We start from the raw sequence: 16,389 nt of genomic DNA, 5'->3' as shown, positions 1-16,389 counted from the left end.
AATTTAAACCTTTATCAGTCCTTAGTTGAGTGATGTTTCCAATATGTGTAACAGTGTCATGAATTATTCTATTGACTGATTTGTATTGTAAAATGATTTCATCAAACAAACACAAATATAGAATTATGTGGAAATTCTGGAACTTTAAAAAACTAAAATGAAAAGACTAAAAGGCATATCTAAGAAAGTAAAAGGTATGGTGTCATAAACTGCTCCAAAATGTAAAAATGTTTTATGTCGTTATCCACCACACACACGTGAACAGCCTTCGAACAGTGACCCACTAAGAAAAGATCAAGAATGTGGCATTTAGACCCTGGATTATCTAGAAATGGTTTTGCCTCTTTTTTTTTTGCTATATTAATTATTGAGCGATGATAAAACATCTATCACATGCAGCCCCAGTTTCAACTTTGGTCTTTTTGAGACTCCATATGTGCAATAAGCTAGATTACTGCTACACATTTCAAAACAGGAAAGTTTTGGTGAACAAAACTTCCACTTTAAGCCTGAAGCAACAAGATGTGCAAATAACAAAAAGGTGAACAAAGGTTACTTTTTTATCACTGTTGGATTAGATGAAAATGTGTTACCAAGTACAAGATTTGAGGCTTCTTTTAGTATCTGTAAGGAAGCGATCTAGTTGTGCTTAAAGTTCAGAGTTTTTAACATTTTCTTATTTTAATTTTGAATAATGTAATTTTTCTACAAACTAATTAATGACAGTTCTAGTCTGTTTGAACCTCCCACATAAGTAGAATTAAGGAGTATTATACTATTCAATATACATTTATTCAGAAGGGGATAAAAGTCACATTAAATTTTTGTTTTTTCAAAATTCCTTGAGACAAATGTTCCTATAAATCTAAAAAAAAACAACCTAATGTAACTGAATGTATTGTCTGTTTTTGAGATAATCAGTTTCAAGTTTTAATTAGTAATCCATCACTTTCTGTCATGTTTATCTTGCAAACGGATTGAGAAACTTATTGTAATGCATAATATAAATTTTAGAAAAACTCATTAGGGAATCTGAATGCAGGTTTTTGGAAATTATTCAATTTGAGATTACGTTAGAAAAATTAACGGTGAGTTTAAGATCATCTGCATGTCTTTAATAGTCACGGTAACAACTTTGTCCACATCTATAATGAAACATTTAAGCAGAATATTCCTTTAACGAGGTGGATATTTTTTATTTTTATGTTATGCCAAGTAAATATGTATGAGCTGTGATCATAAATAACTTGTTCAGTCTGTAAATCAAGACATGAGACAAATCAAATTGTTTCCTTTCAACAAGCTTTATTACATAAACCAAGTGAATTAAACTCTCCAGAAGTACAACAGCGTAAAGAACAACTGGATTTAAATCTGAAAAAAGACAGCTGATTAGAAACAATTCACATTTCACCGAGAAATATAAAGACTGAGATTAAATAGAGTACTATAGTAGAACAGACTTTTTACCAAAAATGACAAACTATTTGAAAGTGCAAGAGTAGAAAATATATGCAAAAAGAGTTTATACAGGTAAATGAATGTTATAAATGCAGAAAGGAAGAACCAAGCTTTGGGAAAACAATATGTTAGAGGTAAAACAAAAGGAAAGGGTGAATTTTTACCACAGTTTCACTGAGATTATGTTGATTAAATTGAGTGAATTCATATAGACTGTATATAAAATAATCAAAGGAGTGCCTTGTTCTAGGACAATTCTTCACAGGGTTTGTGTACTTCCAGCTAAAAACATGAAAAAAAAAAAATACAAGTTTGAACCCAACAATAAAATAATTTAAGAGCCACATTTTCAAGATGAAGGGATCTTCAAAGTGCTTCATACAATACTTCCCACCATTAAATAATTTGTCTGCTCCTGATCTTTAAAAAAAGTGAGTTGATACAATTCCAGGTTTAAAACCAGCTCCTTCAGTCTTTGACGTTTTGTTTGCACAAATATTAACGGGCGAAGAAGATTGACAACGATTTACCCACATGATAGGAAAGTCAATGAGCTGTTGTGTTTTATATTCAGCTGCATACACAGATCTACTGGAAAATGCCTCCACAGGTTTGTGCAGGCAGGAGGCTGGGTGCTAAAAGGTTGTTGAAATCAGTCAGGAATTGGTCGGGCTGCTGTATGAAGTCAGAATCGGTGAAGCTCATGTACAACAGACCATCGTCGTCCAAGGGCAGAGAGCTGCTCAGCATGGGATCCTGAAAGGTTTCCAGCTGTGACTGCAGAAGACGAGGCTCATCCTCTTGTTCTAGGCGGGAAGAAAACCAGGAAAGCGAAAGTTATTGCTTCGCTTTTGGTTGCTGCGGCTGCATTTGGGTCGTTATGACTCTGATTTCAAAGGGGAAGTGAGAGTTATAAAAATGGTATTTGGTCATGTGCACAAAATAAAAAAAGAAGGACTGATTCTGCATGAAAGCACAGGAGAGAAGAAGTTGAACCAAGTATAATTTATCACCTGTAGTTCATACAGCTGCTGTATTCATGCTGTAATACAGCAGCAGCAAGGCATAAACAAGTATGTTAATAAAACTCAAAACAAAAGATTTGAGGAAGTAAAGACGCGGTAAATAAGAAGTACTTCAGTTGAAAAGGTGAAACCAAGCCATTCATTATTTTATTACACCCCGAGGCCTTTTTCCAAGTATTTGTTACTGTTAACTTTAATGATTATGACTTCCAGCTAATGAAAACCAAAAATTCAGTTCCTCTGAAATCAAAGCATTAAAAAAGGATTCTGTAAAATAAATAAAAGCTTTCTGAAAAGTTTGTCTGTTTACTCCACTGTGTAGACTCAATAGCTTTTGCACGAATTACTGCATTAATGCGGCATGGCATGGAGGTGACGAGCTTTGCCACTGCTGGGTCTGTTAAGGAAGCCCTGGCTGCTCTGACGCCGGCCTTCGGCTGGCTTGTGTTATCTTATCTGCCGCCTCATATCTTCTTGGCAATACTTCACAGATTTGGAATGCAGATTAGGTCAAACCAGTCAATCATTCATCGTACTATTCTGGTTATTAGAGCAGGAATTTGGCAGTAGGGGCTGGTGCCAAGTCCTGCTGGAAAATGAAATCAGAAACTCCGTAAAGCTTCTCAGCAGAAGGAAGCATGACGTTCGCTAAAATGTCTTGCTGGACGGCTGCTCTGACTGTGGACTTCAGAAAACCCAGTGGACCAACACCAGCTCCCCAAAGCATCACTGTCTGGAAACTTAACGCTGGAAATAAAGCAATGTGGATTCTGTGCCACTCTCCACTGTTCCTCCAGACTCTCAGACATCGATTTCCAAATGAAATTTAAACCTTGAAAGTAGGACTTAGGACCAGTTTTCCTTTTTCTCCTCAGCTTAGATAAGACGCTTCAGTAAAGCCTCCACCAGCTGGAGTCTTCCACTTGTGAATCGCCTGCAAATTCTTGAACAGGCTTCATAATCCGCTAAAAGCTGTAGTTATTCCTTTTTTTGACCAGACTTTTTTCTTACATAAATTACTGATGGCTTCCCCATCAGGGTAGCCCATAATAAGGTTCTGTATGTTTTTTTTTTTAGTCTAATGAACCATGTATTTGTTTTCATAGGCTGTAAGACATAATTATCAAAATCACCAGAAATAAACACGTTTTATATCTCTGTTTGTAATGAATCTGTATGTTTGTAATTCAATTTAGTTTTGAATTGTATTATAGTTCTTTTACAGCTAAATTACTGAATTGTAAAATTACTTTTACGATTCAAAAGCAGCTAACTTTTGAATTGAATTTCTGAAAAAATAACTTAATTTTTTCAGAAATGTCTATTTTCTTGAAAGGCATATGGACTCGCATTCCCCTCAGGCAAGGTGTATTATTGCCCCCTTCCAAAAATAATGGACTAAGTCTTTTTTTTTATTTAATAATAATAATAATAAAAGATGACACCAACAAAAAAAAAAAAAGAAAAAACACTTTTGGAAAAAAATTGACTTAGGCCTTTATTTTAGGAAGGTGTCACACAGTGGTCCTTTCAAACAATTTAACACTAAATGGGAATAAGTATGAGTGTTTAACATAACCCTGCAAAAAAAAAAAAAATAGAAGTATACTATTTGTTTTAGTTATCACATAATCATTTTTCTAAATCAATACTTGGTTCATTGCTTCATTATGCTAAAAAAAAAAAAAGACTAAAATATCTTTAGTTTTCCCAATTAATCTCCACTCATTTGGATAAAATGCAGATTTTACTTTCATGAAGTGATATGCAAAAAGCAAAACCTACATGCAGCCAGACTGAATGAACATGTTAGTAACCATCTTATAACCCAGACACCTGAGAGGTTTTGTGAGAGCAGAGGACAACAGGCATGAGCATGCAGAAGAAACATCCCACAACGAGAGACATGCTCAGCGGTATCTTAGCCATCACTTAGTGCATGCTCCCCACCGCTCTCAAACACCACAAAGTCAAACTAAAGCAGTTTAGCTTTAGTTTGACAGTGCTAAAGCAGACTAAAGCAGTGACAGAGCTCTCTGATGATGGGGTTGATTGGTTTGAAGGTTTTCAGCTGGATTTGACAGCAAGGAGAGCCAGGACTCACCAGCTGCCTCTCCATACAGGCCATTCATTGGCTCCAGACAATCGCCCTGTGTCATGTCACAGGACATGGGTGACCTAGCTTCCAGTGAGTTCCTACATGACCAATGACAAACAGCCATTACAACCAGTAGCTCATATTATTAAAAAATTAAGTGGGTAAACTATTTCTTTTGTGGTTTTTTTCTGTTATAAAAGGGAATAAAAGGGTTAGGGTTTTATTTCTTTTGCTTTTTTTTTTTTTTTTTGACAAACAACCCAATGCAAGCCAGCCTCATTCAAGAAAAGAAAAACACTTACTCTTTAGAAACAAACATCAGCTTGGTTTTGATGTACTTCATGTAAGGATTGTCAGCTGAAAATTTCAGAGAAAACATGCGATTTTATGCATTTGGCCACAAAAACATGTAAAAATATCTACACTGCAAAACCTTACCAAGTAATTTTAGTCTAAGTTAAGCACACTTGAAATTAGACAAAGGTAACTTGCAAGAAACTTTTCAGCAACATAAAAAAGCTTCTTTTAAATCAATAATTCCTTAATATTGACAAAAAAGCACTAGCTCAATTGGCAGATAATTTTACTTGAAACAAGACATTTTTCCCATGTTATAAGCAAAATTGTCTGCCAATGGAAGAAGTGAATTTTCATCAATATTAAGGAATTAGTGACTTAAAACAAGCTCAGATCTCTTGATGAAAAGTTACTTGAAAGTTAGTTTTGTTTTATTTCAAGTGTCCTAGTCCAACAGTACTTGGTAGGATTTTGTGTTTTTGCAGTGTAAAGAACATTTGGGTGTAAATTAAATTTTGCAGTGGCATGTGAAACCCATACCTCCAGTCTTGCCATTGTACCACTTTCCAAAAGCTTCATCTTTTGGAGTGTCGGGATACAGGAAAAGTAGAGGACTTTCCGGGATGTTTTCGGCTTCCAAGATCTGGAAATTCCTGATAATTTCGTGGAATGGGATCTGGCAGAGGTCAGTTTTTGTGAAGGGCTGGACTGTTTTTATATCAGGCTCACCTAAAATTAATGACGAAGATACAAGAGTGATAAAATAGAAAGAGTAATAAAACAGCTTTAATTGGTGTTGAATGTATTGTGAAATAAAAAATGTCAAACCAGTTGAGTCCATTTCCACCCAGGAGAAGGTGATTCCTCCCACCACACTTTCACTGAAGCGCAACAAGAAAGTGCCTCTTTTCTTCTTCTTGAGAAGCAGTTTTTCTTTTCCTCTGCTCACAAAACCCATAATGAGGCTGCATAAAGAAAGAAAGAAAGAAAGAAAGAAAGAAAGAAAGAAAGAAAGAAAGAAAGAAAGAAAGAAAGAAAGAAAGAAAGAAAGAAAGAAAGAAAGAAAGAAAGAAAGAAAGAAAGAAAGAAAGAAAGAAAGAAAGAAAGAAAGAAAGAAAGAAAGAAAGAAAGAAAGAGAAAGAAAGAAAGAAAGAAAGAAAGTTACTCTTACTCTTTTGTGTTTGTTTTTATGTTGAATTATGTAAGGTGACCTTCACTGTGAAGAAAGGCGCCTACAAATAAAATGTATTATTATTATTATTATTACATAAAACCAAACTAGATCACGCTCGTCTTACAGGTCATTTATCAAAAACATGCAAACTGATTTTAAGAAAATCCCGTATCTGTAAAATTCTGGTTGTTTTGTATAACATTTTGTATTGCATGTTTGAAAATAAATACCAAACAGCCACATACTTTACAGAACTTCTAAACATATCTACACTGCAGGCGCGGAGCTATGGGGGGGGGTTGGGGGGGCGGCTGCCCCCCGGCCCGGCCAGGTGCCCATGGGGGCCCGGGTCGGGAGGTGCCAGGGAGGAATGGTTTCAAGTCGCTTTAATGTCTAATTATAGACGGAGAAAGTGCGTCCTCGCCTGTTCAGAAAGGTATATGTAATGTTAAAGTTACTGGCTCTCAATGGAATATATACTAGTCAGTCCCCGTGACTGTTTGACTCACGGTTTAGCCAATGTGCTTCCTGGGTAAAAATGAAACGAGAAACGCGGACCAAACCGCTAGCCATTCCAGTACATAAAATCTTTAATTTAAATGATGCCATTGTATCTCTGCTGTATTTTTAAGGTTTGAATCTCCACTCTTAGCTCAACTAATATGCAGCCTCTAACAGGCTCTCTTTCCCCACCACACATAGTGTCGATTCAAAGCTTATGGTAAAATACAACCTGAGGTTTTATACCAATGCATTCCACATTTTTTAGATTTTTAGTGTAAAATAATTTGCGAACCACATATCATTTTGCTTCCACTGTAACTCAATGTGTTAATTTGTCCTGTAAAATCCCACTCATTTGCAAGTGGAATACTACAAGATGTTAGCATTTAAGGGTGTGGAAATATTGCTAAACGCTTCACGATAAACACACCTTAATGATTCATAAATGCATGATGAAATCGCCGTACTGTAACAACGCTAAATGGTTGGGCCTCATGTGAGGCCCATGTTGCTGCGGGGTATCAAATCCAGAGCACTCACCCTTCCCTCCAGATGTTCTCCAGGTAGGTTTTCACCATCACCAGGATGCCATCAAACCACACCCAGAAAGTGTCAGGACCATTTTCCTGAAATGAACAGATGAAAAAAAAAATTAAATAAAATTATCGATATAACAGAATAATAATACAAGTTGTGTAAATGTAAAAAGTTCTTAGCATTTTCACAAAATCCAAATGTGCACACTAACTATAATTATACAGGAAAAAATGAAAGACAAATCAGAGTTTAGGTGCATAGACGCAAATGTTGCATTAAACGCTGAACATTGTAAAACGTTATTTTGCAACAAATTATTTACTTTCCATTCTCACCTTTGAAAACTTTGACCACGTCACTTGGCAGATGTCGTAGTTCTGCTGCTTCCCTGGCAGAGCACAGAGAGAAAGCTGCATTATTCATGTCCATTCAGGCCCACTAGCTCTTAGGAAACATGCCTGAAGCCAAAAACACTGAACCGTGCTGCACAACCCTTATCATTATGAATTCCTGTGGAAGTCTCAGCAGGTTTTTACAGTCTTCTTCAGACTTTTTCTTTTTCCTGTCCTAATTCTTCCATGTAGACCTTAGGAAAATCACTGATACAGCTACAAAGAACAGAGAAGTCAATGTTTTTACTATCAAAACGCCCTTTTTTTAATCTCAGAGAGAAAACAGAGAACTGGAAACCTACAAACTTGACTCAGTTACACCAACTGGGGAGGATTGTAGGAATTGGACAAAATATTGTGAGAGTTTTAGGAAGAGAAACTTAATACATTTCACGCGGGTCATGCAGTTTAAAAGGCAACTATACCACTTAGCAAGGAAATGTATAAAACCTCTGAATTTGAAGACAGTTAAGAAACTATCTATCTCTTCTTTTTCTGGCATTCAGAAGTAATTTTGGTAACTAATCTAAAACTGGGAAAGTTTAGTCTAAATTAGCGGTTCTCAACGTGGGTGGTACCGCCCCCCAGGGGGCGTTCAGAGGACGGCAGGGGGCGCTGGCTGACATTTTTACAAAAGGGGGGCGCTGGGATGCCTTTGGGGGGCGTTTGGTCGAAGGTAAACTTTACACCTTAAATGCACAACAATACCAGTTTAGACTTTGAGCAACTTGGTAAAACTGTATGTGTAACATTAAATCATGCTTGGCTGCAACGGCATCGATGGCAGCTCTTCTATTCAGTGTTTGTAGCTTCATGGCGCAGCTCCGCTCCGCATCAGTTCAGCGTTACACTGGCTGATGACGTTGCTGTGATTCACTTTGCCTGGTATTTTTTTACATATGTTTTGGCAGTTCTGTGATCATGTCAAAGCAGCAACTTATATTAAAAAGTGTTTTATTGTCCGTTTGAAAGCTGCATGCTTCCATGGAAGGACAACAGAAAATTGCTCTTATAAACATGTAATTACTAAAATTACGATACCCTCACTTTGTATCCCTCTGAAAAATGAACCCATTTAAATAAAGAAATCCCTCCATGGGTGATACCACGATAGAGAGCGTTCATTTTATAGCGTTAACACCGGTGCTGTAAGTGGTCCGACATGAAACGGGTTTGATGGAACAACGGTACCACAGCGCTTTTAAATTTCAATAATCAGAATACCGAAATTGTTTCCGTTGTTTTAAAAGGTTTATGTCAGTCTGCCTTTTCCCCATTGATATGTTTCCCGAACGCCCTGCACCTTAGGGAGTAAAAAAAAAAACGACACGCACATTGCGCAAAATTCTGAAACATGAGAAGCGGGCAAAACGGAGCGACGAACTAGATGTGAATTATGGCATAAAAACATAGAATCCGACGCTGAACAGCGAAAAATCAACACATGATGTGAAACACATGATGATTAGGAGGCGCAGCAGGTGATGAGTGAAAATTACTGATGGTCAATAAACGATAAAATAAATCTAGCAACAGGAAAGAAACTAAAGTGGACATAGCAATAAACCGAGAAAAGATAATTCTAATCAAATGAAACTAAATGGAAATGAATGAAGAACAAAATGCAAGAATAAACTAAGAAACTAAAGTAAATACAGAGGAATAAACTGGTATGGCAAGACCTTTCGAGCAATAATTACCCCCCTCCTCCAGACGCCGATACGTTTAGGGCAAAACTCGCTACATTTACCCCGTTATGTGCGCGAGGTGAAGGAGCGTAAGGCGTAAGCTGAAGTGTACGGGAAAACATAATCGGTGCGCAGATTCAAAACATCTACAATAATGATAGTAACATTAATAATAAAATAATTGTCAGTGCAAAGTAGCCTACAAATTTTTGGTGGGGGGCGGTGAGGGACCTGGATAATGTCTAGGGGGGCGCTGGCCCGAAAAAGGTTGAGAAACACTGGTCTAAATTAATCTTAGGTTATATTATGTCTGACCGTGGGAAAACATGTCTATGTCTTTTTAAATCATGTATATATTTTGTTTCAATTAACCTAATGATAATTGAAAACAAGTCTAATAATTTCCATTTGCATGATTGTTTTTCTCGTGTCTCTCCTTCTACCAAAGACGGATTGATTTCAACTGGCCCCTTTTTTTGCAGGACGATTTGGTTAACAGAGATTTCAGTGTCTATTTTTATTTGTTGTTTTGTTTAATTATTTTGGATATTTAAAATGTCTTCCGATTCCATTGTTAAATGTTTGTTAGAAATTTAAGTACTTGCAATATTATGTAATTATCCTTATATTCCTTGAAAATCAACTCAAAACAAAATGATTGTGTATTGCAGTAACTTCTGGGACAATTTATCTTCCAGAAAAAGTCATTTTTCTGACAGGCCTAATTATACATACTGTATGCAACCCAATACATTACAAACGACACATTTCTCTCAGAACAAACTTCTTAATTAACTTTTTAAGCATTTACCAAACAGCTTGTGTGCAATCATTTTGCGCTGATCATCATCCAGACCACGTTTTGTGGCAGAGAGAAACTGCCAGCTCAACATCTCTCCAAACTGCGGCCAAGGAGCTGCAGGAACGGTGCCGAAGAACATAACATCCTGGGCAAAGATGTAAATATTAACATTGTTGACACTGTTAACAATATGCAAAGTGGTGTGAGGCAAAGAGTGCGACTTTTCACCTTTGGATCCAAGCTAAGCATGTTGAACCAGAGGATAGACGCCCAGGCACTTTGCTGCTGGCTGGAGTTTGATATGATGACCACAGGAAGGGAGGAGGCCTGCAGGGGTGAGGGAAGGACAGGTTTAGTGCAGGTCGTGGCTGTGTTGATGATTAACATCTCTGCTGTTTGTTACTACGAGATATAAATCAAAAGAAGCAGCAAAAACCTCACCTGCAGCTCCACTGAAAAGCCCTTCAGGTCAAAGACAGTGTTGAAGTAGATGATGTGCAGCTCCTCTGTAACACTCAGAGAAATCTGTCCAAGAACACACCGTCAGATCAAACCCATGACAAAAAAACAACTGAGGGTTTATCGATTTAATTTAACTCACCTCACTGATTCCTTTTCCACCTCCTCCAGACTTCTGCTCCTTCAGAGACTAAAAAACAAACACTTGAGGTTAAAGTTGTTCTGGCTATGAAAGTTTGCCAGTGACTACTCTGACAATTTGACAAGATTTACTGTTAAACATGTGGCATAATTTAAACATGGATGTCTCACTGTGTTAAACTTAAATGCTTTAGAAATATTAACTGGTTAACATTCACCAACTCTTTTCAAACCATTAATACTCACCAGATGTCTGAAGTCTGCAACCATGCCTCCACTGAGACTCTCAGCCATGTTCAAATCTTTGGTTGCAGTTCCCAGCACATTGAAGCGCCGATATCTACAAACAGACCCGCCATTAGTGGAAACAAAAGAATCTACCAAGATGTTCTTGTTAGATTGAGGCTGGAGAGAAACAAAACTCACCCTTTGATCTGAGGAGCCTCCCTACATTCAAGGACGCAGAGAGGAGGGCAGCGACCAGACAGAGGAAATAACATGTCATTCGTTATCACATGAAAGAAAAAAAAAAACTAAAGGCAGAGGACTACTTCTGTGAGCACCAATTAAAAATGTCTTACCTTGACATGGATACTTTCACCTTCATGGAGTGGTTCAGTTCAGCAAACTTAACCAGAAGTCTAAGATTTGAAGTGTCAAAACAAAGAACAGCTTAGATTGAAGCTTATAGTGCAGAACAGAAAGGTGATAGATCTAAGTAATATTTACAGAAACAAAACAGCAAACAAAAAATCACTCAGAATTAATGTTATTATTAGTTATAAGCTTCAATAAAATTAAAATATTTGTAAATTTGCATTTTTCATAAGTCTATAGAGATACACGAATCAAATGGTCAGAGATCGGATTAGGATGATTTTCTGTTCTGATTGTTGATCACAACTTTTGATCTGGTATAAAGTATTAATAAAGATAATATTGTAATTTGTTCATTTTCTCTGGATTCAAAACTAAAACATCTATAAAAGAACCTGCAGCAACTTGCTTAAGTTTTTATGGTTTTTAGGGAAAAAAATCTGAAAGTATCAAAACTGGTTTCAGCAAACCAGACCACAAAGAAAACCATTTTGCACAACTTTATAATTACAACTCTGAAAAACAACCAATAACTCTCAAATCTCGTTTTAATACGCATAAATATTCAAAACACTTCACATGGTGCAACACTGACCTTGTCTTAACAGAGAACTGGACATTTGTACGCAAAACCAGGGGGCCCTTTCCCTGAGGCATGGACGGCTGAGTCTCGACCACAAACGAACTTGGAAGTATCAAAAAAATAATAATAAATATATATATTATATATATATATATATATCAGTGCATTTTCACAAATAAAACGACCCCAAACATCAGCAGAACAAAACAAACTGCCTTGTAATGTCATACCTCTTGAGTAAGTCTTTAAGAAGTGCATCAGTTCTGTTATTCAGTGCAGGTTTTTGGGCCTTTATGGGGTCATTTTCATAGGACATTTTTCCCACCAACTCATCCAGCTTATTGAGAAACTCCCGGACCTGGAACAGACACACTGCCACGCAGGTGAACCTGGAAGACAACGAGAATCAAGACTTAAAAGCTGTAAATGGAAATAGCTCATTCATAAAACTTAATTTATAAGGGGAGAGAAAGCATGCCATTTCTCCAGCTGATCCAGGCAAACATTGTCTGGAGCGCCGATGCAGGATTTCTGCTGCCTCCTCTGCCAGTCCACCAGCTCTTTCCGCACCAACAGATTGATCAGGTCTTCAGCCCGGTCCAAAAGCTTGTTCAAGTCTGCTAGAGTGTTCTAAATATTAAATATACAAGATAAATAAAACATTTATACAATATGCAGGGAAAAACAGAGATACACTGATATGGCTTTTCATGTTTGATATCAACTTGAAGTTTTTCTGGAGCTCTGAACTGCTGATTCCACCAGAACTAAAACCCATAACTTGTGCTGTAGATTCCTTAAAATCAGCAATCGCTCTTCATTGAACATGATAAGATAAAATATAAGTGCCTAACCTTTATCTGACTTTAATGAATTCAAGAACAGTGCATCAGAGTATAAGTTTGTAGACTGAAAACATTAGGAATTCTTACATGTTTAATGTGTTTTATTAAAGCTGCTTTTAATCGCTGGTTCACAATTAGTAAATAGTAACAGCTTCCCACCTTTCTATAGTCATTCAGTTTGTTGATTAGTGACTGAAACATTTTCATCCGTTCATTCTTCTGTGCCTCATCTGTCACAGCTGCATGAGAATTTCCATTGTGGGTTGAAAGTTTCCATGTAAGACAAAAGAACATGAAGCTGTGATTCAGACCACAGTATTACTCAGTGTCAGAGAATGAAAATAGAATTATTAGTCTTTAATGTCCTGACCTTCCATCTTGTGGGTTTGATATTTAAAATCAAACTCATCTTGCTGCTCCTCCAGGCATATAATCGCATGTTCTAAACACTATGTGCCAAAATGTTCAGCATGAGACAGAAAATGAGAAAAGATCAGTGAACACGATATACTTTATCAATACAGAGCAAATCAGTCACAACACAAAATAACACTGTCTTCACCTGCACATCGTTTCTCAGTCCAGCCATTTTGCGTTGAAGCTCCTGCTGACAGGTCGTCTCCATGGCTTCCTGCTCAACTTGCAAAAGCTGCACCTGAAACAAAGGAGCAGGGAATTAAAGGCTGGGAAAACCTACAGCAATGTGATAAAGTGTTAATGTAAAAATATCAACAAACAAAAAGTACAAAATAAATAGCAGTAATCAAAACAGTCTTTGAATTCAGATTGCAATGTTGTGCATATTGAATGCATTGTGCATTCAATTTCTGACAAATCTCTGACAGATCTCAGTCATGCATACATCAAAAGAAACATAAACAGTGAATGCCACTTCTATTATTGTGTTGTGCAGCAGGGTGTGGCATGTCCCCTTTTCGTTGCATGTACAGTACATTAGTAAAATACGAGTTGCCCAAACCTGTTCACTCAGCTCGGCACTGTTCAGGATTTCCTTCTCTTTGTCCAGAAACCACTGGATTGTGCTTGCCAAAACACAGGGCTCATCTTGATGCCTCTGTAAGACACACCGGTCAGGTGAGGATTTAAAAAAAGAATGAGGAACCGTTACGCAAACAACCTAATGAATGTAATTAGAGCTGCAATGCTAATTACTTTTCTAATGCTTATCTTTACAACCAAATACACCTGAGGTGACGTCAACGAGAACTCAGTTGACGTCACCTCAACTGAGGTGATAATGCATTATGTTCATAATTATGAATTATGTTCAAAGAATGTTCCCTTTGAACATAATGCAAATATCTATAAAGAGACACAAAGAGCAATTCAGAAGTAAAACAAATACCTGGGTGGCGTTTATTTTTACACACCTGGAAGCTTTGTTTATAGCGTCTGATGTTGTGCTGCTGTAAGAATGACTCCTCCTGAACAAAGCGGCTGTGCTGGATATCCAGATTCTCCAGCAGAACCTGGTACAGCACCATTGCAACATCGTAGTCCCTAGCTGCTCGTTGCCTGAGAAGAATTAACACACCATACAGACGGGGAGTGAGTTATGTGCAAGATACAGTGTAGTAATAACCAAACAACATTATAGGTATTAGTGCCTTACCACTCCTGCTTCTCTATCCAAGCCGACAGGTAGTGGCGAACATCCATAGGCAAACCATCCCTGTCATACAGCTCATTAAGCTGCTGCAAGTAAGTAGCAGAGAGCTGCCTCAGTCTGTCCCACTGGGCCATCCTGAGATTCACTGGGAGTTACAACAACATGCAAAGAAAAACACAGGCTGAAAAAATAAGCAACAAGCAACTGATCTATTACTGTCAGCAATGGCTTTCAGATAGATCTGACAAGTTGTAAGTCACATGCGAGGGAACAAAGTGCAAAGCATTGAACAATCTGGCGAGTTTACTTCACTTATTTGTCCCACAGTAGGGAAATTCAAGAGTGATAGCAGCAAAGTGTCTAGGCATCGAAGCATATAGGTTCACACAACGATACAAATATTACACAAAATACGTAATACCTGACTCCAACTTCTTTTTACAGCAACATATAATGACCGCAACTACATGCTACAAAACCACTAATACTGATTCCAATTTATTTTCCGAGCTGCAGGACTTTCGAGGGCATGTCAACACCTTTAACCGCGTTAAGCACCGCAGTAGCAATATGTTTACTCACCTTTAGTTAAGTTGTCGCAGTCTACGTAATTATCCAAGTAACTAGCAGCTAAGCTAGGACAAATGCATAGCTAACAAACACTTTAGGCTTCGCAAATAGCCACAACTGCTGCTGTATGTTAGTAAAACTGCCGAGTCGGAGAAAGTGTGTGAATGTTATTTCCCCTTTCTTTTCCTCTTGTTCTGTCTCTAATTGGACAGCACTTTCCCCTCCCAATGTGTTCTCGAGAGAGAACCTCAGGCGCCATTTTGGCTCTTGAGTATCAGACGCTGGATGAAACTCCAGAGCCGAAATGCCGTTACCCGTCACACAGTTTCTGTTCCGGCTCAGAGCTAGGACCTGATTGGTCGAATAGTTCAGAGAGCACTGTACTTAATTGGTCAATTTTATACGTCAATCAATAGGGAGGCTAAGAGACAGCAAAATAGAAACTTACGGCGCTGTTGTTGCTATTATCGTTTCCCAGAAATGACGTCGAGAAAGTGACTAACCAACCGGAGCATGTGACGCACCAGAAATCACATTAGATTGATTTCAAGATTATTTATGCAACGGTAACTAAAAACATTTAATTTGCTTCCATTTCACCAGCTTTATATGTGACCGCAGACAGAGTAAATGCGTGACTTTTATGTTGTAAATCCATTGTGAGCTGTAATTAACTTTAAGCGGAATGTTAAACAACTTGTTCCTTTTTATGTTATTTACGATAGCTTGTAATTTACACCATAATTACGTTAAAGTAAGGTATTACTATGTGAAAATGGTGTATAAAAAGTTAAAGTTAAAACACAATCAAGCAACAATGAAATAGTTCACATAATTTTGATTTCTTTATTTTTTATTAAAAATTATTTCTTACTTTTGTTCTCAATAAAAAACAAAATCTGATTATTAATTACTCCCGGTAGTGCCAAAACACATATCACATCTCAAAGAAAATCGTTAATCTGTATTGGACAGAAAAAGAAAAGTAAATGTGCATCTGTTGCATTTCTGCTCCTTGATAATTCTTAGCATATAGTGGATATTATTTTAGAACCATACATTTAATTGACATCATATCACTAGATGTTTTTCTTGTTCAAAATTATGTAAGGAAAGCAAACTTTCTAATCCACAAAAACACTATTACAGTGTACATATACAGGTAGTCTGTTTTCTTTACATAGGTATGCTATGGTCTCCATTTCAGCTACAGCATAAATTGTTTGCATGGCTTTAGCTGCAATTGTGAGTGTCAAGTTCACATATTTACATAAAATGATACCTTTGGGTTTATAACTCAGATTTATTACATTGGTAAACATGTACATAGAGCAAAGATCACAGAACAACTCACAGGCCACAGTGTCGGGTGTGTAACCTACGTAGGTCTGTTGCTCACTTGGGATGTTGACAGAAAACTTAAAATATGCATCAATGACTTGTTAAACAGATCTGCAAAAGTTATTTTTTTATACACATCGTCTTTGTGTTATCAGAGCAGCAGGGAACACCAGGAGTCATTTTCACTGGTGTAACACAGCTAGGGTCAAAATACACAAACCACATAATTTACATGGAAAGAGTTG

The 16,389-nt window shown here is 37.3% G+C and overlaps 1 protein-coding gene across 2 annotated transcripts; it reads right to left on the bottom strand.

Annotated features, from left to right (window-relative positions):
• Window positions 1–1,285: 1,285 nt before the first annotated feature.
• Window positions 1,286–15,093, bottom strand: stat2 (signal transducer and activator of transcription 2). Of its 2 annotated transcripts, XM_008410141.3 has the most exons (24): window positions 14,816–15,092; window positions 14,237–14,378; window positions 13,995–14,139; window positions 13,583–13,678; window positions 13,166–13,258; window positions 12,974–13,052; window positions 12,763–12,842; window positions 12,237–12,388; window positions 11,989–12,147; window positions 11,771–11,860; window positions 11,160–11,219; window positions 11,005–11,025; window positions 10,825–10,918; window positions 10,580–10,627; window positions 10,420–10,503; window positions 10,207–10,305; window positions 9,988–10,123; window positions 7,432–7,484; window positions 7,100–7,185; window positions 5,710–5,846; window positions 5,422–5,610; window positions 4,887–4,941; window positions 4,591–4,682; window positions 1,286–2,267 (listed from the first exon to the last, which is right to left on the bottom strand). In XM_008410141.3, the coding sequence occupies exons 2-24, from the start codon at window positions 14,365–14,367 to the stop codon at window positions 2,050–2,052; spliced, it is 2,397 nt and encodes a 798-aa protein (XP_008408363.1). In that variant the 5' UTR covers window positions 14,368–14,378; window positions 14,816–15,092; the 3' UTR covers window positions 1,286–2,049. The 2 variants fall into 2 exon arrangements, with proteins under 2 accessions (XP_008408363.1, XP_008408364.1); XM_008410142.3 differs by lacking the exon at window positions 4,591–4,682 and having other exon boundaries at window positions 2,123–2,267; window positions 14,816–15,093.
• Between the last annotated feature and the right edge of the window lie 1,296 nt (window positions 15,094–16,389).

This window comes from Poecilia reticulata, chromosome 5 (genome assembly GCF_904066995.2).
Source record: "Poecilia reticulata chromosome 5, P_reticulata-male-v2, whole genome shotgun sequence".
In the NCBI taxonomy this organism is placed as follows: Eukaryota; Metazoa; Chordata; class Actinopteri; order Cyprinodontiformes; family Poeciliidae; genus Poecilia; species Poecilia reticulata.
This window is presented reverse-complemented; position numbering and strand designations above follow the sequence as displayed.

Bases quoted from the DNA above. Each gene is read 5' to 3' on its own strand.
- stat2 (XM_008410141.3), bottom strand. From the start codon at position 14,367: ATGGCCCAGTGGGACAGACTGAGGCAGCTCTCTGCTACTTACTTGCAG. The intron at 12,389-12,762 runs GTGGGAAGCTGT...TTTAATATTTAG, and splicing joins AACTGAATGACTATAGAAAG to AACACTCTAGCAGACTTGAA. The intron at 11,220-11,770 runs GTCAGTGTTGCA...TTCAAATCTTAG, and splicing joins CAGTTCTCTGTTAAGACAAG to ACTTCTGGTTAAGTTTGCTG.